This window comes from Topomyia yanbarensis, chromosome 2, assembly GCF_030247195.1.
Source record: "Topomyia yanbarensis strain Yona2022 chromosome 2, ASM3024719v1, whole genome shotgun sequence".
Lineage (NCBI taxonomy): Eukaryota > Metazoa > Arthropoda > Insecta > Diptera > Culicidae > Topomyia > Topomyia yanbarensis.
Genome location: NC_080671.1, coordinates 289,324,329 through 289,348,591, shown reverse-complemented (window position 1 = coordinate 289,348,591; position 24,263 = coordinate 289,324,329). Strand labels below are relative to the sequence as shown.

General features: G+C 34.8%; 1 protein-coding gene and 1 long non-coding RNA gene across 2 annotated transcripts in view; one reads left to right on the top strand and one right to left on the bottom strand.

The window, feature by feature from the left end:
* LOC131683235 (neurogenic locus notch homolog protein 1) overlaps positions 1-24,263 on the top strand; it is a 542,971-nt gene that overhangs the window by 400,192 nt on the left and 118,516 nt on the right. The window contains exons 2-3 of the mRNA XM_058965071.1: positions 20,343-20,448; positions 20,504-20,585. Coding sequence (XP_058821054.1) covers positions 20,543-20,585 — 43 coding nt within the window. The 5' untranslated portion in view covers positions 20,343-20,448; positions 20,504-20,542. The remainder of the gene's footprint in view (positions 1-20,342; positions 20,449-20,503; positions 20,586-24,263) is intronic.
* On the bottom strand, positions 2,643-3,440 carry LOC131683238 (uncharacterized). Its single transcript, XR_009304446.1, has 2 exons — positions 3,320-3,440; positions 2,643-3,213 (listed from the first exon to the last, which is right to left on the bottom strand). It is a non-coding gene; the product is annotated as an uncharacterized LOC131683238 (long non-coding RNA).

The following is a 24,263-nucleotide window of genomic DNA, read 5'->3' as shown; positions in this document are numbered from 1 at the left end:
TGGCGATATTTAATTGATACATAAACTGAAAATGACCAAATAAATAAATAATAAAATATCTAAAATAATTAAACATACGAACAAATAGATGGGTATAATTAAATAAATAAACAAATAAATAAATAAGTTATTAATTAATAAATGAAAAATAGATTAGAATGAATAAACCTATAAATATAAACAGATCAATAAATAAATAAATAAATAGAGACAGGGACAGAGAATGACCGGAACGGAGAGAATAGAGAAACGGTGAAAATTCACCTTTTTATTAGAAACACCGAGAAAAGATGTCCTCAAGCAGGAATCGAACTTGCGATCTCCCAGTTCCTAGTTGGGTGATTACAGGTTCGATTCATGCTTGAGGACATATCTTTTTTTCGGTGTTTTCTAGTGACCCATTCATGATCGCAGTGGACTAGTGCTTGAGACCTTGTTGGAAATTTATAAGCGCTAAAACCTTCATTCAATTTCCAGGGTGTATCTGTTGACGAGATCACGGGCATAAGCATGTGTGGAGGACCGCAACTGCATGTTCGCGCCCATGCCGTCGCGAAGACCATGTGCGTTCGTACGTTCGGAATGAGAGAAATTGTGAGTGTATATGAGAAAATATACAATTGATTGTGTTAGTGAGTGCTAGCATGAATCTAATCCAAGATGTAGCAACAAAAAGGAAAATAACATGTCGAATAAAGAAAAAACGATGCAAAAAGATTAAGTAGAAGCGTATCAATTGACCGATACCGTTCACTGAAAAACAAAAATATGCAGAGTTAGCATACTTTCTATTCCCGTCTCTTTTATACTGCTGTGATTTTTATGCATTTTCTAGCATAAACTTGTAATAAGCATTCAATTAGTAGATAGACCGAATATATCCAATGCATACAATATACAGCAGAAGAAACGAAAAGCAGATATAAAAGTATGTATAATGTATAAATAAAGGGCGTGTTCGTGATACATGAGTAGTGGAAAAGCAGAACTAGAAGAAAATAATACATGTTGCATGCAATCAGACCGCCTGAGCTCGTCCAAACGCCAGCAAATATCTTCCTACCACCAACGCAAACTACATTCTGTTAGAATCCCTTCATGCTACGCTGACCGGGAATGGATGATTTATGTCCATCGGCAAATTAATCGTACCTTAACCTATCCAATCCGATCCTCCCAAATGAGCCGAGTCGAATATACGAATTACGAACACCAGTAAAGTGTCCAACCAATCCAAGGAAGGGCCACAAACCAATCAATCACGCACACCATCTCTGCATTCACTCCCTGACCCAGCCGCCACAAACACTCAGCCAAACATACACATTCAGACATACGACTAGCAAACAACAATTGCACACACGTACTAAAAACCACAATTACTACATCACAACCACTAACAAGCTTCTACCCACATCTATTTAATTAACCTGTGCCCGATGACGAAGTCGAGCGATAAATCGAAACACAATGACCTCCACTGCGAGCCCTGGCCACCAAGACTGCCATTAAACTGTGGAACAATTTTTGCAAACACGGCCCACAGCTAAAGTCAATCTATGCCGACCCGCTAGTCGGCCACGCCAGTGTGCACACGCTGTTGGCTGACCATTAGTTTGGACTGGTGCTGAGTATGAAAAAATACAAACCATAAAAAAGCCAATAACCCCTTTTTGTCTCCTCGATATACCACTATCGAGGCGTTATGCATTGGGTAATAATGTGATCATCAACCATGTTCAACAAAACATCCAAGGATCCTGTCGTTTTAGACTTTTTCCATAAAGTATATTAGAAATAATAAATATATCAAAGACGAACGAAATATCAATCTATCTTATTCCAATCGCACAGATCACACCGACCCGAGAACGTGACATTTCCATGAGTCAGAAATATTGACCGAGCTAACCAGTCTAAAAACACCGAGAAATTAGCTATCCTTATGGTAATCAAATGCACTCCTTTCCTGAACTATAGTGTCATAGCCTAGCAGGATTCACACCATCCATCACCTAAGCGAGTTGATCAATTAGGAACAAACATCAAAATTACTATTTGTATCAGTACTTTCCATGAGCCTAAGTCAGCTTGTCGCTCGCTGCAAACGCCAGCGTTCCCGGGCCGTCAGACGATCGCTTTGAGATTCGTATTTTCAATTACAGACACGAAAATCTTCGTTGCCGAAATAAAACCATACCCAACCTGTTATATATATTTTCTTCCGTGCCAAGTTCTCGATCTCCCGTCGGTTCAAATACCCAATCGAACATGACATCCTTTTGCTACCGGTTTGTATCAGACACAATGAAAGATTGCGGGAAGTATATTCGCTTACAAAATCTCCAATAGTATCGCACTATCTGAAGTACGAAATGATATCGACACTAAGTATTTATTTATTTATGTCAATGATGCGAAAATCATGAGCCAGTTGGGCATAACATGCGTGGCGACATGAAAACTGCCACATCGGAAGTGACAATAGTATAAAACATCTTGTGTTTCTTCAGACGTATATGTACCGAGATTGTCTTGGATCCGTAATCGATCCTAGTTGGCATGCTCCACGTAACTACACATATACATCCACCATATAATTAGCATGCTTGGGTTTGCTCTTGAGAAAAAAAGATGTTCAGTCAAACTATCACAAAAATATAATTTCTGAAAACTTTAGCTGTCGGTTTTGAACAAGTAAACACTTCCGACAGTTTCCGGTGCAGTGATTTGATTTTTTTCTGGAGGGAGCCCAAACGGTGCATGGCCTGACCGCAGCGAGAAATGCATTTTGCCTTCCAGTGTGGGCGTTTTCCATAGTAATCGATTCGTAGCCGGTGACGAAACCCACTTTGCGAGATAGCTCCAGAATGCCCATGACTATCGAAACCATATTGTTAATGCCCGTTTGCTACTACTGGATATTGAATTTAGAATATTCCGTCCCGTCATACAGCACGCCTCGATGCATAAGCTAGAAATCCAAACTGGCAATTTGGCTTCCGAAAGAAAGTTATCGGGTGATTTGGGACAACGGAACTTTACACTTTTTCGCAACGACACTAATCTATGGTAGATCGATGGATGCTGCTGATGAAAAAGACTGCTCTAGTGATTTTGAAAGTTTGCATGAGTTTTCACTATTCTTTCAACTTATTCACCTATCGTATAACTTTTCACCGTTGCGACTGAATCTGCGTTTGTTCGAGCGTGCTGCAAATAATCATTATTTACATAATTTGCCATCACTACCATCACAATCGGAAGCTATTGATTAATTATTTTGAGTTAAAAATTCCGATCATATTTTAAAACTTACCATTCGATTATCAAATATTGCATCATAAAATAAAATTCACGACCAAAAAATTTTGACAAATTGCGATGAACAAAATAATAGAAAAAAAACATGACTGAGTTTTTTTAATATTTTTTTATCGGAATCTGTCAAAATTTCGCGAGCCTCCGAGCGGAATAATATCGCTGTCCAATATTTCGCAAGGAAAAATCTTGCCTTGGTGACAGCGCATAGAAAGCTGCGCTATCTCGCGGAAGTAATAAGAAACTTATCGTTTGTCGAACCGTGTCTCGGCTAACTGCAATTTTCGTTATCGTTTTCGCGAGAGGTGCGTACCGCTTACGAAAACAAAATGAAATTTTTTTCGCAAGCATTTCGCGGCGTTTTTTATGCATAGGTTTTGTATAGGAAATTTCATTTCGCAAGAGGTGCATACTTAGCTTTATGGTGAACGGGTAAGATCATGGCACTACAATAAGCGGTAGACGCTATGCATTTTCGGCAGCGGTGGCCGTGTGCGGATTTTTCGGGTACAAGCACGGTGTCACACAATGATTTGCAAAGTGGGTGGACGGGGTGGTTTGGATTTAATTCAATACGGTGTGCTGCTTAAGAGTGTTGTGTTTCAAAAAAATATATTTATGTTTATGCATGCGTGTGTGTTGTAACTTGTTAATCCATGTTTACGGCGCTTTGGAGCTGTGTAGGGTAAAGAGCCTATTGGTTTTCATATAATTCATATTTCGGTTAGATGTTTTTACATTTCTTATAAAAGAAATGTATAGAATTCGCTCAAACTTTCAAGATTTTTTCCGAGGCCCGGGGGGCCGAGTCTTATATACCAATCGACTCAGCTCGACGATTTGGGACAATGTCTGTGTGTGTGTCTGTGTGTGTGTATTTAACGGACAAATTCTCTTTCGTGTTTCTCAGCAATGGCTAAACCGATCTTATCCAAACCAATTTTAAATGAAAGAACTAAAAAACAGTATGAACGCTATTAATTTGTTTTGATTCAAATGTTTAGTTTCCAAGATATGAATGTTTGAATGCGTAAAAATGGCGTTTTTCGCAGTTTTTTTTTAAATTATCTGCCGAAATTGACATGATAGATTAACAATTTATATGTTTTTAGATAGCTTTAACGAACACCTTTCGAACAAGCTATAGATTGAAATCGGACTATTATCAAAAGAGATATTTAACATTAAATGCGAACGAAAGATTTTTATCATTTCCCATTGCCAGAAATATGACCAAAAACATGTAATCTATTATTATCGCCAAAACGGCTTATTTTAGGTCAATAATATTCGTAGAATTTAATGAAGGTAATATGCCCTTTCTTTTGGTATTGTAATTTTGCTAATTAATCCCCCTATGAGTGAGATATTTTCACAAATTTTCTTGGAAGTGATTATATCGAAATGATGCCTTCAGCAAATTTGTAGCTCTTACTTTTGCGAACAACTTTACTGAAGACTTCAAATATCTATTTTGAAAACTTTAAAAGTTATGGCTTGTTGTTTGTGGATTACCCTTTGTCGCCTATTTATTGTTCAATATAGTAATAATCCATTTAAATAAGCCAAACATTATTTCGATAAAACGAATTTTATATTTCATTTCATCTATCTACAACCGCTAGAAATAATCACCGAACACTTCCAAGTTGTCTGGAAGGAACTTGATAACTTATCAGTGCAAAAATGTTCATTTGTGCGAACCTTCTGACTGCAATTTTTCTAACTTATAACCATCGGATCGATCTGAAACATATCGGAAAATGAAAAGCGAAATAAATAACTCCCAGTAACGGCGTAGCCAAGAGAAAGTTTTGGGGTTTAACACCATACAACACTCCCCCCCCCACCACACCCAACAAAAAAATATTGGATTGAAGTTGAAAATTAATTGATGCAGACTGATTTAATTCAATATTACAATAACAATTATCTAATCCGTAGATTGATAACCTGTTGTTGTAAACATGATGAGGACTTTTGATAAATTGTCGGAATGGGGTCCTGATATGTAACTGATCTATTGGTCTTGATTTCACAGTTGTCTAATAGCATCAATATCAAATTCCTGCCTGAAAACATTCCAATAGAAAATTCCAGAGTTCTGTAATCAATCATAATCCTCAGATTTCTTTTCAAATTGAGCTCGCTTTTGTAGAGATGTACTGTAATAAGGGTCTTTATTTAATAGGAAGCGAAGTTAAAATTGATTTAATGCCTACGAAACATAGAACTGCTCACCAAAAAAATGCATAACTTTCAACATTTGCTAAAAATGTTTTTGCCTTTCTCATTCACTCTAAAATTCGTCAAACTAATCCCGACCGGGAGGGCCGAGTGTCATATGCCAATCGACTCAGTTCGTCGCGATCGGAAAATGTCTGTGTGTGTATGTATGTGTGTGTGTATGGGTGTATGTGGAAAAAATGTGACCTCTGTTAATCAGAGATGACTGGACCGATTTGCAAAAAGTTAGTCTCAAATGAAAGGTACAACCTTCCCATCGGATGCAATTGAATTTTTTTTATTGATTAGAGTTACGAGTTGAAGAATGCAATCACACATCAAATTCCCATATAAACTGAAATGAAAAATTTTCAAAATGAAATTTGTATTTTTGATGCTAAATGACTTTATAATGCATGAAAAATTGCGATTTGATGTAAACTCGAGAAAAATAATGTTTGACAAAAATTGATTTTTTTGGACTTCGGTACATTTTTGCCTTTCTCATGTAGAAAGGTAATGCAATCACTCTAAAAATCGTCAATCATACCGGCCCGGAGGGAGTATGCAGTGAGGGGTTGCTTCTTTAAAACTAAAACTAGTTTGAAATTTCTTAACAAGTTGAAAATTTTCGGCAGGACCTGGACCTCCCGGATCTTTCTCCATGATCCGCCGCTGGTTTCAAGCGATGTTTCAGTATCACATAGTATCTCAAGATCGTGGCTGTCGATCCATTGTATGTATGTGCAAATCATACTGAACATGTAATACTTATTTCCACCATTGTATTGAACATAACCAGCCATGGAAATGTAGTCTGGACAAATGAGACAAGCACAATTGCACCACTAGGTGGATTAAAACACGTTTTTATTTTGGGAATGCGTCGAGTTGAGACGAAAACGTAATATGATTAATAGCGAGGATAACACTTTCCGAATATAGAGAGAAATTTATGAAAAAATGACGATTTCCATTCGATTCTAGCAGGTTCTGATCGATTTTGATGAGCATTTGATTTTTGTTGTATGACCAATTGTGTGTATAGGTCAAATGTTTAAAAACAGTAATTTAAGGTCAAGATAACATCATTTTGAAACCGCCAATTTCGGAGGTTTAGTATCTTCGATGAGTTTTACAAACGTTCAACTGCGCATCATTTGATAAAATAATTTTGACGGTCCAAGAAGTATTTATGGTGAATTTTCTCAGGTTAATATTCATGACTACAATAAAGTCTCAACAAATTCGCTAAAGACACGAACTCTGTTACTATTTTCTGAAAAATTAATTCTGCATAATTTTAAAACTTCAAAAATTACGGTTTCGGAATTATGCCGTTTGGACAGTAAGATCGATTTTCACCAAACCGAATTTCTGGCTACGCCGCTGACTTCAAGTAAGTAGAAACAAAGTCGTTCTACTCTGGTTTACAAGAAACTTCTTCGAATGCTGAATATCTATTATAATACATTGAAACCCCGATTTAATCAGCCAAATATGAACATATGTTTGATGGGCTCTAGCAGACGAACAAAACTTAATTCGAGTAAATCCTTTCTTGAGCATGTTTTCCTTATCATGAAGATGGAAATAAGCAAAAATAAAAAGTTCGTCATAATCAGAAATAGTTATCAGACTACATCAAGGGACGGGAAGAATATTTTAACAGCTTCAGTTTATTATTAAGAAAAAAAAATTGCCCGATTTAGTCAATGGCCCCATTTTGTCAGCCTAAAATACACCATGAGACTGATAAAAGTTGGTCATTATTCTATGTATTATTCACTGTGTTCCACATTAATAGGTACATTTCATTTTTGGGGATTTTTTATTGCATCGAACTACAACAATTTTTAGTTAGTTTTCAAGGGACTATAGACTTCTTCCAAAATTTGGCGAACCTATTCCAATTCGTATACCAATTAATTGGTATAATTAAGGGTTTATATGTTGCAGATAGAGAAAATACTGAAATTTTCAGCTTTTTACATTTCTTATAAAAGAAAGGTATAGAATTCGCTCAAACTTTCAAGATTTTTTCCGAGGCCCGGAGGGCCGAGTCTTATATACCAATCGACTCAGCTCGACGATTTGGGACAATGTCTGTGTGTGTCTGTGTGTGTGTATGTAACGGACAAACTCTCATTCGTGTTTCTCAGCAATGGCTGAACCGATCTTATCAAAACCAATTTTAAATGAAAGACAGTAAGAACGCTATTAAATTGTTTTTGATTCTGATGTTTAGTTTCCAAGATATGAATGTTTGAATGTGTAAAAATGGCGTCTTTTGCAGTTTTTTTTAAATTATCTGCCGAAATTGACAACACAGATTAATACTGTATATATTTTTAGGCAGCTTATACGAATATCTTACGAACAAGCTATAGATTGTTGAAATCGGACTGTTATCAAAAGAGATGTTTAACATTAAATACGGAGGACGGAATCTTGCCGTTTCCCAATATCTAGAAATAATACCAATAACATGAAATTGACTATTACCGCCAAAACGGCTAAGTTGAGGCCAATAGCATCTTCGGAGAAGTTATTGGATATAATATGCTCTTTATTTTGACATTATGTTTTCACTAATTAATCCCCCTATAACTGAGATATTTCCATAAATTGACTTGGAAGTGATTATATTGAGATGATGTCTTCTGCAAATTTATAGCTCTTTCTTTTGCGAACAACTTTGCTGAAGATACCAAATGTCTATCTTGTATGCTTTAAAAGTTATAGCATGTTATTTATCGTTCAATATAGTAATGGTCCGTTTAAACTTACCAGCCGAATTTTATTTCCTTTCCACCACAATTCCTCAATAATCAATAGTTTTAACCACCATTTGTTTGTTGTCTAAGTTAATGCCTTCCTTTGGGTACATGAATTCGACTTATATAATTTACAACGACAATGATTGAATCTTAAATATGTTGTATTTGGAAAAGGACAGCTTTCGGTGGAGCTTTCATTTGAAACAAAGAACAATTTTTAGATGATTATTTTTATTTATATCATTTAATATATTTACACTATAGGTATTATTATTATTATTATTATTATTATTATTATTATTATTATTATTATTATTATTATTATTATTATTATTATTATTATTATTATTATTATTATTATTATTATTATTATTATTATTATTATTATTATTATTATTATTATTATTATTATTATTATTATTATTATTATTATTATTATTATTATTATTATTATTATTATTATTATTATTATTATTAGCTTTAAATTATTTTTTTCTTAATTTCTACGTTCACGGTGTCAACCTGCGTGCTGATGCTCTGTTTCAGCTGACGACATACTGCAAACAAAAAAGATTTATTATTTTAATGCTTTAGAACACGATTTATATCTTACCAAATGCAGGAATATTTTGCTTGTCGATATACGATAGTGCATCATCAGCCACACGCATGAGTGTAGCGCACATCCGCTGCACTTTCTGTACCTTGAACATCTGAAAGCATTATTATTATACAATAGGTCTATTACGAAATAAAGAACAATATAATCTTACTGCAATTTTCTGGACGATCTTATTAGTTTTATTAGTTCCTTGACGATTTTTCTGACGTTTTGTGTTTATTTTATTTCTTATTCTTTGGGTTTTTTTCTCATTGCCCCTCTTTTCTTTGTCGTCATCGTTGTCCTTGCCATCGTCTTTAGTGCTTGGTCCTGCATCCGCCTCTTGAATGTCCATTTCCTATTGCAAGAAACATATGAATTATGTACAAATTATTACCAACATCTTACCAAAATAATTTAGCACATGCTCACCTTTCCACCCAACACAATATCCTGGAGCTCTTGTAATTTCTTCCACAAATCCTCCCCGCTTATTTGTTCCACATTTCTGTAGAAAGAACATGAAAAATTTTAATTGATTAGAAGATTGATAATTGATGAAAATATGTACTCACCTGATGCATTGCAAGAAAAATATAAATTATTATAAATACTAATTTTATCGAACGCGTGGAATTGAAACATGTCTAACTGACGTAGTTATTTACGAACTATTGTTTATCGTTTAGGCCAGGTTACCTCCAATTTCTTTTTCATCTTTATTGATTGCAAAAAATATTATTCAATATATTTCGCATCAGAGAAAAAATCAAGAAATTGCTGTCATCAATTTTGTGAAAATTTTCAAACAGAAATTTTCATACCATGACATTAATCGAATCTTCTCTATTGTTACCAGGTAACGTGAGAAGTTATTCATGGATGTACCGATACAACACTTTTAATTCAATATACAAATCGAGTGTTTTGATGTATTGATTACATTGAACATCTTATTTGAAAACAAGGTTGTATGAATACTTCTCATGAGATTAAAGTCAAAATGATGATCCGGTACACAAATATTTAGTCCTAAATCCGACTCAATAGCATACGTCGCGTCAGAACGCCACTTAATGTAAACATTATATGTTTTAATTTTTGCATTATTCATGTAGGGTACACGAACAATAGCAATGTGGCAGACAAGTTCCAATACGCTTTCTAAATTCTATTTTTTGTATTTCGCATTATATCCTCTAGAATATTTTGCAAACTATACGTCGAATGAACGTTTGTGAATTCGTATGACACTTTTACATCTCGTGGTAGCAATACATTGTAATGAGCACAATCAGTACCCGCATTTCGAAGGTGTAATACTATTGGTGCTGAATACACTGTATAAGGTTGAATCAAAGAAATATTGACTTCCTCATTTTGTTGGATAATAAATATCTTTCGCTCCAGTTTGATACTAATAGCGAAAAGTGTGTCCATATTACCCCAGCGATTTAGATCGCAACAAGTTCTTAGTAGTTCCGGTAATGTCTCCGATTCTAATCTTGGACCTAATCCTTGAAAAAGTTCAAAATTCTCAAGTACGCTTTGAAAAGCTATGATACGTAGATCTTGAGAAAAGCTTTCGTTGCCGTGTATAGCATAAGAAATAGAATTAAATTGACAACTGCCATTTCCAGAGATTGGGATTTCATAAAAATCACATAAAATTTGTTCTGAATGAAGTTTGTCGCGTTTACTGTGGAATATTGCACGTGGTACATTTTTTAAATAATTACAAGTTAGATCAAGGCTTCGTTTGAATGGCAAAAGTTTTTGTTCAATGCATACAATAAAGTCAGATTTCATGCTGTTACTTTCCAGTATTTCTAAAAGATGTTGTTGTAGGTTATGAAACAGAGAAGAATTGAACGAATGTATGGAATCAAGATCCGGACTAGCTGTTGTTTCATTCGAAAAAAATGACCAGTCATGAACTCTTCTAGTAGTACTTGAGTTTGATCTATTAGTTTGAGTATCACTGCATTGTATTGACGGACAAGCCATTTCGTTTGTAGCGTTTTGTAACTCATCACTAATAGATATCGTATCACGACCTTGAGTATATTTATAATTGGGTTCTGAATATTCAATAACACGTTTTACATTTCTTATAAAAGAAATGTATAGAATTCGCTCAAACTTTCAAGATTTTTTCCGAGGCCCGGAGGGCCGAGTCTTATATACCAATCGATTAAGCTCGACGATTTGGGACAATGTCTGTGTGTGTGTCTGTGTGTGTGTGTATGTAACGGACAAATTCTCATTCGTGTTTCTCAGCAATGGCTGAACCGATCTTATCCAAACCAATTTTAAATGAAAGAACTAAAAAACAGTATGAACGCTATTAATTTGTTTTTGATTCTGATGTTTAGTTTCCAAGATATGAATGTTTGAAGGCGCAACAATCGCGTTTTTTACAATTTTTTAAAATTATCTGCCGAAACTGACAATATAGATTAACAATTTATATGTTTTTAGACAGCTTTAACGAATACCTTTCGAACAAGCTATAGATTGTTGAAATCGAGCTATTATCAAAAGAGATATTTAACATTAAATGCGGACGAAAGATTTTTATTATTTCCCATTGCCAGAAATATGACCAAAAACATGTAATCTATTATAAACGCCAAAAACGGCTTATTTTAGGTCAATAATATTCGGAGAATTTAATGAAGGTAATATGCCCTTTCTTTTGGTATTGTGCTTTTGCTGATTAATTCCCCTATGAGTGAGATATTTTCACAAATTTTCTTGGAAGTGATTATATCGAAATGATGCCTTCAGCAAATTTGTAGCTCTTACTTTTGCGAATAACTATACTGAAGACTTCAAATATCTATTTTTAATACTTTAAAAGTTATGGCTTGTTGTTTGTGGATTATTGTTTGTCGCCTATTTATTGTTCATTACAGTAATAATCCATTGAAATAAGCCAAACATTATTTCGATAAATAGAATTTTGTATTTCATTTTTCTATCTACAACTGCTAGAAATAATCACCGAACACTGCCAAGTTGTCTGGAAGGAACTTGATAACTTATCAGTGCAAAAATGTTCATTTATGCGAACCTTCTGACTGCAATTTTTCTAATTTATGACCATCGGATCGATCTGAAACATATCGGAAAATGAAAAGCGAAATAAATAACTCCAAGCAACGGCGTAGCCAAGAGAAGGTTTTGGGGTTTAACACCATACAACCCCCCCCCCCACCACGCCCAAAAAAATATTGGATTGAAGTTGAAAATTTATTGATGCAGACTGATTTAATTCAATATTACAATAACAATTATCTGATCCGTACATTGATAACCTGTTGTTGTAAACATCATGAGGACTTGTGATAAATTATCGGAATGGGGTCCTGATATGTAACTGATCTATTGGTCTTGATTTCACAGTTGTCTAATAGCATCAATATCAAATTTCTGCCTGCAAACATTCCAATAGAAAATTCCAGAGTTCTGTAATCAATCATAATCCTCAGATTTCTTTTCAAATTGAGCTCGCTTTTGTAGAGATGTACTGTAATAAGGGTCTTTATTTAATAGGAAGCGAAGTTAAAATTGATTTAATGTCTATGAAACATAGAACTGCTCACCAAAAACATGCATAACATTCAACATATGCTAAAAATGTTTTTGCCTTTCTCATTCACTCTAAAATTCGTCAATCTAATCCCGACCCGGAGGGCCAAGTGTCATATGCCAATCGACTCAGTTCGTCGAGATCGGAAAATGTCTGTGTGTGTAGGGGAACATGGGGAGACTTGACCAGGTTTTCAGCTAAAATTGCATAAATCTCTAAAAAAGCCTTCAATCCCCCAAAAATCATCCAGATATAATGCGCAAAGTTATTGCGCGTCTTCATGATTTTTTGCAGAATTTTTAATTAAATTTTTGAAAAGTTACAAAAGTTTTTCTGTGATCGTTTTTTCTGGTCAAGGCGTGGGGAGACTTGACCAAGAGAATTTTGAAAAATCATAACAAAAAATAAAGACATAAAACATACTGTAATTATTTTTTTCCCTATTGTCGAGATCCTTAGGTAGCAGTAAAAATATAAAAGAGTTGCATTTGATAAATTTTGATTTTTTTAAATGCATTTCTTTTTAAGGATTAACTGTACTGCTTGCATTGCATGTTCACACGTCACGAAATCAGTCCTACTATTGCTAACTTTGCTTACAAATTTTAAAATATAAACACTTATGTTTGGGGTGGGATTTTTTTATGGCGTGATTAACGTTGCATAATAAATATTAGGAATTTTGTATCTTTCTTCAGCTGATCGCCACTTGGTCAAGTCTCCCCATAAAATCTAGGTCAAGTCTCCCCAACATTAGTTATTGCGTTCAATTTCATGCGAATTCTAGTAATAACTATTCCAATGTTCCAGTTTATGTAAAATCATTTCACTACTTCACAAGGATTAAGATGGTATATTAGTCCTTTAATAGTAATTAGTAGTCGAGTAGATATGTCCATACAAAGTTTGATAAAAAATTACATCATTTATTGCAAATTTATTAATCACGTAATATTTTCTGCAAGGAAAGGATTTATCACTCCAAACTTTTAAAATTACCTTAAGGGATCGAAACAAGTATAAAAATATTTTTGAAAAAAATTTAAGAATCGAATAGAAGACGCCATAGCCGAAAATAGAATTTTGCGCTTGGTCAAGTCTCCCCATGTTCCCCTATGTGGAAAATATGTGACCTCTCTTTCTTAGAGATGGCTGGACCGATTTGCACAAAGTTAGTCTCAAATGAAAGGTATAACCTTCCCATCGGCTGCTATTGAATTTTTTATTGATTGGACTTCCGGTTCTGGAGTTACGAGTTGAAGAGTGCAATCACACATCAAATTCCCATATAAACTGAAATGAAAATTTTCAAAATCAAATTTGTATTTTTGATGCCAATAGACTTTAAAATGCATGAAACATTGAGATTTGATGTAAACTCGAAAAAAATAATGTTTGACAAAAATTGACTTTTTTGTACTTTGGTACATTTTTGCCTTTCTCATATAGAAAAGTTATGCAATCAATCTAAAAATACCGGCCCGGAGGGAGTATGCAGTGAGGGGTTGCTACTTTAAAATTAAAACTAGTTTGAAATTTCTTAACAAGTTGAAAATTTTCGGCAGGACCCGGACCTCTCGGATCTTTCTCCATGATCCACAGCTGGTTTCAAGCGATGTTTCAGTATCACATAGTATCTCAAAATCGTGGCTGTCGATCCATTGTATGTATGTGCAAATCGTACTGAACATGTAATATTCATTTCCACCATTGTATTTAACATAACCAGCCATGGAATCGTAGTCTGGACAAATGAGAAAAGCACAATTGCACCGCTAGGTGGATCAAAACAGGTTTTTATTCTGGGAATGCGTCGAGTTGAGACGAAAACGTAATATGATTAATAACGAGGATAACACTTTCCGAATGTAGAGAGAAATTTATGAAAAATGACGATTTCCATTCGACTCTAGCAGGTCCCGATCGATTTTGATGAGCATTTGATTTTTGTTGTATGACCAATTATATTAATAGGTCAAATAAATGTTCACAAACAGTAATTTAAGGTCAAGATAGCAGCATTTTGAAACCGCCAACTTCGGAGGTTTAGTATCTTCGACGAGTTTTACAAACGTTAAACAGCGCATCATTTGATAAAATAATTTTGTCGGTATATCGTCCAAGAAGTATTTATGGTGAATTTTCTCAGGTTAATATTCATGACTACAATAAAGTCTCAACAAATTCGGTAAAGACACGAACTCTGTTACTATTTTCTAAAAATTAATTCTGTATAATTTTAAAACTTCAAAAATTACGGTTTCGGAATTATGCCGTTTGGACGGTAAGATCGATTTTCACCAAACCCCCACCAAACCGAATTTCTGGCTACGCCGCTGACTTCCAGTAAGTAGAAACAAAGTCGTTCTACACTCGTTCAAAGGATACTTCTTCAAATGTTTAATATCTATTATAACACATTGAAACCCCGATTTTATCAGTCAAATATGAACATATGTTTGATGGGCTCTAACAGACGAACAAAACTGAATTCGAGTAAATCCTTTCTTGAGCATGTTTTCCTTATCATGAAGATGAAAATCTACAAAAATAAAAAGTTCATCGTAATCAAAAATAGTTATCAGACTACATCAAGGGACGAAAAGAATATTTTAACAGCTTCAGTTTATTATAAAGAAAAAGAAAATTGCCCGATTTAGTCAATGTCCCCATTTTGTCAGCCTAAAATACACCATGATACTGATAAAAACGGGTCTTTATTGAATGTATTATTCACTGTGTTTCACATTAATAGGTACATTTCATTTTTGGGGATTTTTTATTTTAGGTAGTTTTCAAGGGGTTATTTTATAGATTTCTTCAAAAATTTGGCGAACCTATTCCAATTCGTATACCAATTAATTGGTATACTTAAGGGTTTATATGTTGCAGATAGAGAAAATACTGAAATTTTCAGCTTTTTTCCTACACAATATTACGAAAGCTTATTTAACAATTTTTCCTAATAAGTTTGTGAAAATTATAAACTACTTGAATTTGTTTAATAGTAACCGTGATTTGAACTGAACTGAAAATTATGGAATAGAAATTAATTTTTAGTATTCTTTACAGATTTAACTCGCCGCGCAGATAGCTCTGAATTAGACCCGCTGGTGCCCTAAGACGATTTCGCTAGATTTTCAGAGCACCGTGCACCCAGTGCATTAACGCAAGTGACGGAAGGTTATCGAAAAGATTCGTGAAAATGAAAATTCCAGTAATGATGATGATTTTCCCAAACGGTTCGTTTTCGAGAGGTTTTTATTTGTTATTTGGCATTAGATTTAGCGATAATAATTCAAATCATGGATACTACTGGGAAGTCACCTTTAGAAAAAGTCGATGTCGAAGTAAAATTTGAAACTATGCACGCATGCACTTCAGAGATAGCGTGATATCAGAAGCTGCGATTTCATTTCAACGCTTTTTTGTGAAAAGGGCGACACTTACAAATGTAAACATAAGGCTTTTTTCATACATGCGAATGAGGGCTTTGAAACGCTACAAATTAACCTAAAAACTTGGATTCTACGATATTGCTTTCTTAAACTACACCAAAAAATACAACGGGCGAAACTGTATTTTTGTTTGTTTATTTAAAGTTTCGCCCTCCACGCTCCATGCAAACAAACGGGGGGATACTTTTTTTGCTAGCAGTTTAGAGGTAAAACTGTTATTTTCGTATTATCAATTATCAAGCTGATACCAGCTGTAAATAATAACAATGATCGCTTTTGAAAAAACACGGACGAAATCGGTGGTGTAGAACTGTAGCTATTGTAAAAAAACGTAAGAGCGATACTTCAATGCTGCTAGGTGGGACCGAAAAAGTAAACAATCGCCAAAGGGGCGATACTATCATTTTGTCAATTTCAATAGCAAAAACAAATTTTAATTTAATAATTTCAAATACTTTATGAAGTTTTGGGTTTTGATCACTGAATCATGCAATCCAGGATGTAAAAAAACACAATAGTTCTTAAATAAGAAATAAAACCAAGTCTGGAAATATACACTGTTGATTTTCTTTGAATGGTACCACTGCTAGTATCGCGCATTTCAAGAAAAAGCATTGATTTCTTAGTTCTCAGTCGCGTTGAAAATTTGAGTAAAGTATAAACTTCAAATCGATTCAAAAAAATTTTCGATTTTTTTGGCTGAGTACAATATATAACCCCTTCAGGAAAATTCAGTTTTCCCACCACAATTTAGATACACACCAAAAAAATCTGAATTTTATCGTTGACGTAATTGCAAACATGACACAATTGAACAAACCGTAATTTACGAAATGACGGAACATTACCGTGTTCCATTTAATTTTACATGAAACATATACTTTACATGCGCGATGACATAAAATTACACTTCCTACCATTCAGAACAAACGCTGTATGTGGAGTAAAATTACATGATTTACGAAATTAAACGTCATGTAAAATTAAAATCAAACGTAAAACTAAGTCATTTTTGATGCTCGTATATGTCAGGGTCAGAAGACGTAAATTTACACTATTTTTTCTAGGTGTGTATTTTATTAACAGAGCATTAACAATAATTCGTTTGTATGTCTATTTTATGGGCCATTTTTTCGCTTTCCCATTGATTTGGTTTGAGATTTCTAGCACTGATGTTGTCCTATGCTGATTTGAGCGATTCTCTGAGTCCTGCCACTATCCCATGTAATATGTGTTAACAAAAACATCGCGAAGCATCAAGTTCTAAATATTCTCAAACGATATAATATCCGAAGAGAGTGATAAGAGTTATAAGAAATGTCTCATCACACTGTTAGGTGGATTAAAAACGTTTTTTTATCAGTAAGGCATCTGACAACGTGCTTCTGTAGTTATTGCACTGTTCAGCAGCGTAATATTTTATATACACCGAGCAAAATTTACATTGAATTTCCATAAAAACGTCTTATGACTTTCAGACATAAGGATTTTAAATGGATTTTATAAATCTGTCTTATGATTTGGAGGGGAAATTTTCCAAATTCATCTCTTATTATTTTCATAAGACAGTCTTATGAAATTTATGAAAATATCCGAATGAACGCCATAGGTACCCATTTATGAAAATTGCTGACATTTATAAGTATAAATCATAGTAGAAATAACGATTTCCATAGAGCAGTCTTATGAAATTCATTACAATGTTCGAATGAATGCCATAAGTTTTTTATTTATGGATATTATTGTGCATTTATATAAAAAAAAGAACATGGCTGACATTTCTAAAGCATTTTTAGTAGACAAAAAATCAACAGTAAAAATCAACCTTGAAAGGATATTAGGTTTTACACCAACCGACATAACCCCACAAAATGAGCCGGATGAACTTCGTTTAACAATTCTCGGTGGTTTGTTTACATGGGAGTTACGTAAGTTTGAATGTAACAGATGGGCACCCGTTGCACTCCAACTCACGCAACTGACAAATTAAACAAACCACTGAGAATTGTCAAACATGAACGTCATTCCTCATGAGTTCATTCGTGTGGTCATCTTGTGGAACTCAATTCGGAACAAATTAACCGCCAAGCATAGATCCCTTCAGAAGATTGAAGAAAAAACTCTCATTAAATATTAAAATTTGTACATAATGAGCAACGCTTCGTCAATATTTCTTGGGAAACTGGGCTTAGACAACTGGGAAACTAGACTTGGCAACTGAATGATAATGATTGTTACTTCTCAAATGATTTTGATAATTATAAAATACGCGTCAGACACTAATTATATGCACAACTTATTTCATTTCAAATAATCGGATATCTTCTGTAAAAATCATAACCATGTAAACAGATTTAATGCTCACAGTAATTTATTAAATAACATAAAAACAATTTAAAATTTTGTTGCAATTTGACTGAAAATCTCACTACTTTTGTTTCAAACAGCGGTAATCAAAAAGTGCTGAAACTATTAACTCCTGGTTGGCCGTCCAGGCCAGTACAGAATTCATAAGAAACAATTATGAACTTTTCACAAAAGTGACGTATATGAAAAACAAAATACAATTTTATAGAATCAATAACAGATCTCTTATGGGTTTCATGAGAAAAACTTATGAAATTCTTAAAGGCATATATTGCAGCGAAGTCATAAGACTGTTTTATGAAATACATTATTTGTACGTCTATGGAGTGCATGAATAAAGATAAATGAATTCAGAAGGTTGGTTCATATGCCGAGACTTATGAAATTCTCAGATGCTTTTTGCTCAGTGTAGGAGAGTACACTCAGGTTTTTTACGCGTTTTTTTGCGCGGTATTTTTTACGCGGTTTTCATTTACGCGTTTTTTGAAATTAACGTGGTTTTCATTTACGCGGCCTGCGTAAAAAAAACTTGAGTGTAATTGCATCGGAAACAATCACATTCCCAGGAGAACTTTTTGTTTTCTAATTTCAAACACTTTTGTTTCGTACTGCACACAACGGAAAATTTTAAAACAGAACTTACCGTCCAAGCAGCAGTTTAAGCGGGTGTTCTTTTTCGATTAAAATTCAAGCCATGTCTTAAGCGTTACTGGACTTAAAATTGTTTTCCCAGTTTATCCAGTCAAAGTATCTGTCCTGCCCTATGTATTTAAAACACAGTTCTAATCGCGTTTTAAAGTATACAACAAATAGAACGATTGGGTATACTAATTTAAATTTTAAAATAAATCTGTTTTAAATTATGAAACAAACCGCTGTACTAAAGATATAATTATGTCAGTCCTATTACCACATAAAACACCTATATAACATAAAACGCTACAGAATTGGTTTAATAATGCAATGTTTACACTACAGAGTTATAACACGTTATAATAATTAGCAACAAGAAAGATGTCAAAATGTTTTAACTGGCAGTGCGAACGTTGTATAACAATGTAATTTATCAAATAATTTCATTTGTTCGACCACTAATCGATCAAAAAAATACTTAACCTTAAGATTGTTTACCTAAGTTCATTAGTACATTATTGAAAATTTAAATCTGAAGAATCTGTATATTTCCCTTTGCGGGCGTGGGCTTCCTCATAACAGTACTCAATATGGAGCTTTTCTTTTGAATATATTTTCTGGACAGACCAGCCTATTTTTACTGGATGGATCAGCAAAATAATGCCAATCAGCTAGTGAGATACTTGATTAATTGTAATAATAGATTACCGTTAAATGACCTTCAATAAATTATGTTTTAATGGGGAGGGTGTATAGCAAATTGTAACACATGAAAACAGGAGAGTGAGCAAGAACGTGAGTCGATATGTGTGATAGATAAAATTCATTTGCACGCTCTTGAAAAAAGCTACATTTTTAATGTCGCCGTGGTCGTGTCCTGTACACAACCCTTTGCTTTGCTTGCTTTATTTTGCTGATTCAGAACAATAACGGAACGACTTTCATTTTAAATGTTTGCAACATTTGAATCCGTAACCCTCATGCTGAATTTCGGTCTCCCATCAAACCATGCCATTTTCTCGTTACCGTTTCTAAACACGATGGTATTGTAACAATTTATTTTGAGGATGTAACTTTTATTTAGGCGAATGACCTATGAGGTTAAAGCCTTCAATTAAATAAACAAACAAACAAACTTTTATTTTTAAAACATTTAGTAATTTTAAGGAATTGTATAACAATAATTCCAAAAACACAATACCGCATAATGCGAAACATTTACGATTGACAACTCTCTTGTTCGTTTGGAATGACATTAACAGTTAAATTGAAATTCCAAACGAACATGGCGTCTCTTTGTTATTAAAGTCTCTTTAGTCTCAACAATCGACAAAGTAGTAAAAGGTACATCTATCTTTTAGGTCGGAATGTTTGGATCATAGTGAATGCAGAACTGATCAGGCTTGCAGAAATGGTATTTGTATAAATACGTGTTCAGGAGTATGTGGAATAAATGCGAACTGCGAGGTAAATCAAATATTTACTTGCTTGTAGTATAAAAACTTTAATACGTTAATTTTAGGTTAGAAATCATGTTCCAGTATGTAGTTGCCCTAGGGATATGACTGGTGATCCTTTCGAAAGTTGTCATCTCAAAGATCCAGGTGAGTTCTAGTTTCTGTACATCGCACAGTGATCACCTTTCATACAAAAGACGGACATACCCTCAAAAGGTTCCCGAATTTGATAAATTGGGGTAATTTTGTGACGCTGAATTCATATTTGATGTTCATTTTTATTTTTTTTTCCCTTAAAATTTTGACACTTAGGGTGGTTTGAAAATTCAACATTAATGCGTTGCGTTGTGTCGCGTAAGCACGATCTACTTCGTAGATTTCAGACTGATGTCTCTAATTTCCAGCCAGACTGCTTGAGGAGTACATATTGTTTGGGAATAATAATTGCTCCAGTCCAAGCGAAAATTTCCCCTGAGAACCACCATTGCGGGCCATGATCATCTTTACCGTAACTTGGGATATGAGAAAGGGAGTATTGATGTGGCACTTACCTAACGGAAGGCACCGACTAAGTCACACTCCATTAAGGGGAAACTTAATGGAATTGCGCGCGGGGCGTTGCCGATTTTTTAAAAATCGTCGGTAAAAAATTTCGAAAAAAGGAAAACATACAAAACTCGAGCATCGTCCAAGCTTTAAGTTGCGAAATTTGGTGTTTTTTTCGAATGGGGTACCGGCAAAGCTTTGATTTTCGAATTTCTCTTATATTTCCTATGCAAGTACTACTTTTTATTTACATACATTTGTTGAAAATGTTATAAGGAACATTTCCACCGCTTACATCACCGAGATACGAACCACCGTTTAGGAGATATGTTCATTTTGCCGTACATCAAATCATATTTAGAAAAATCATACTTGCGCCGCTGCGGATTAAAAATTTTACACTGTTGCCGTCATTTTATCCATGCTTTTTTTCGTAAAACGTTTATTTGACACGGCATTTGCAAAAGCTTTTTTACGCCGGGGTTTTTTTACATAACATGTTACAAAGGTTCTTAAGACTATCACGTTATAAAAAAAATCACTTTCTAATGCTAACACTGAGGATAATCATCATTTTGAATGTTTTTAATTATACTCTAATAGTAACTCTATAATTATACTCTAATAGTAACTCTATTTTCTTGAATTTCATTGTAAACCTATTGATAGTTTTTCTGTAATCTTTGTTTATTTTTTTTTCTTTATTTATATCGTTTTATCTAACTTAACTAACTGCGAAGAAATCTAAATTGTTTGTGGGTAGCAAGGGAAAAAACTTGAAACATTGTGGGGATAATAATATTTGAATATTTATTTATTTTTTATTGTTCAAATGATAAATATGGCTCATGTATGTAAGATCTCGTAAAGCGAGGATATCACGAACAGGTACATAGGGTGGTTTTCTTCTGGCTCGTAAGGAGTCTATTAATTTGGATCTGGCTTCACGATATTCAGTGCAAGACCAAACAACATGTTCAATGTCTTCGTAACCCTCTCCGCAAGCACATTGATTATCTTCTGCGATCCCAATACGGCGGAGATGCGCATTCAACGTATAATGGTTGGACATGAGTCTAGACATCACACGAATGAAGTTTCGACTTACATCCAACCCTTTGAACCATGCCTTCGTTGATACTTTAGGGATAATTGAGTGCAACCACCGTCCCAGATCTCCATTGTCCCATGATGTTTGCCAACTAGTAAGCGTCCTTTGACGAGAAGCGCTATAAAATTCATTGAAGGCAATAGGTCTTTTAATAGATAATGTTTCAAAGATTTTCTTCCATTTAATTCCACTATGTCCACTTTTAATAGATGTCACCGTCCAGCGCCCCTATGGCTAAATTATCCGCTCTATCATTACCCGGTACCAGACCTCCTGCACGTCCAAGTGCATTAGATCTATCTCTGTGCTCGACATCACTTCGGTTAGATTGCACGTGGAAGGTTGTACCTGATCCTCACGGTAGCGATCATTTGCCAATCGTTGTTTCAATTAACAGTGAGTTAGGCCTTACGAATTCAATCAATGTTCCTTATGACTTAACACGAAATATTGATTGGAAAACATACGAAACATTAATTTCCACTTCTCTTGCTTCGACAGAAGAGCTACCCCCTACCGAAGAATATGAATTCTTAGCGGGTTTAATTATTGAAGCAGCAGAACAAGCCCAAACGAAATGCAATCCTGGAATGACAATAAATAGACGCCCCCCTAATCCTTGGTGGGACAAAGAGTGCTCTGATGCATATGAAGCTAAACAAGTTGCCTACAAAGAAATTATGAAACAGAAAGGGGGTATACGTGAGAACTTTGAAAATTATTTCATTTTGCAAAACAAATTTGACAGTATACGTCGTGCCAAAAAGTCTAGTTATTGGAGACGCTTCGTTGATGGCTTGTCAAGAGAAACATCAATGAGTACTCTTTGGAACACAGCCAGAAGAATGAGGAATCGAAACGTGACTAATGAAAGCGAAGATTTTTCGAATCGTTGGATATTTAATTTCGCCAAGAAAATTTGTCCAGATTCTGCTCCTGCGCAGAAAATCACTCGCGATGTTCCCACAAGTAACGATTTCATAGATTCGCCTTTGACAATGATGGAATTCTCAATTGCACTCCTCTCATGCAACAATAATGCTCCGGGACTAGACAGAATTAAATTCAACTTGGTGAAGAATCTGCCTGACCTAGCAAAAAGACGCTTGTTGAATTTATTCAATAAGCTTCTTGAGCAGAACATTGTGCCGCACGACTGGAGACAAGTGAGAGTTATCGCTATTCCAAAACCGGGAAAGCCAGCCTCCGATCATAACTCGTATCGACCGATTGCAATGCTATCCTGTATCAGGAAATTGCTGGAAAAAATTATCCTACGACGTCTCGACAATTGGGTTGAGGCGAACGGCTTGCTATCAGATACCCAGTTTGGTTTTCGGAGGGGAAAGGGAACGAATGATTGTCTGGCGCTACTTTCGTCAGAAATCCAACTCGCTTACGCAAAAAAAGAACAAATGGCGTCTGTGTTCTTAGACATAAAAGGAGCATTCGACTCAGTCTCCATTGATGTTCTCTCGGAGAAGCTACATCAATGTGGTCTTTCACCGATATTAAATAATTATTTATACAATTTATTGTCAGAAAAGCACATGCATTTTTCATATGGCGATTTGGCGACACTCAGAATAAGTTACATGGGCCTCCCACAAGGCTCTTGTCTAAGCCCCCTTCTCTATAATTTTTACGTGAATGACATTGATAATTGTATTGTCAGCCCATGCACTTTAAGACAACTTGCAGATGATGGGGTGGTTTCTGCCACATGACCAAAAGCTATAAATTTACAACAACCATTGCAAGATAGCTTGGATAATTTATCAATTTGGGCTTTAAAGCTGGGCATCGATTTCTCTACGGAGAAAACAGAGTTGGTCGTTTTCTCAAGGAAGCGTGATCCAGCTCAGCTTCAGCTTCAGTTGGTTGGTAGAACGATAGCCCAAGTCCTGACTTTTAAATACCTTGGCATTCGGTTCGATTCTAAAGGCACATGGGGAGGCCACATTAGGTATCTAATAACGAAATGCCAACAAAGGATAAATTTTCTGCGAACAATAACTGGATCATGGTGGGGTTCTCATCCAAGTGACATGATAAGATTGTATCAAACAACAATACTTTCAGTAATGGAATATGGGTGCATCTGTTTCCGTTCAGCTGCGAACACTCACATTATTAAACTGGAACGGATACAGTATCGCTGTTTACGA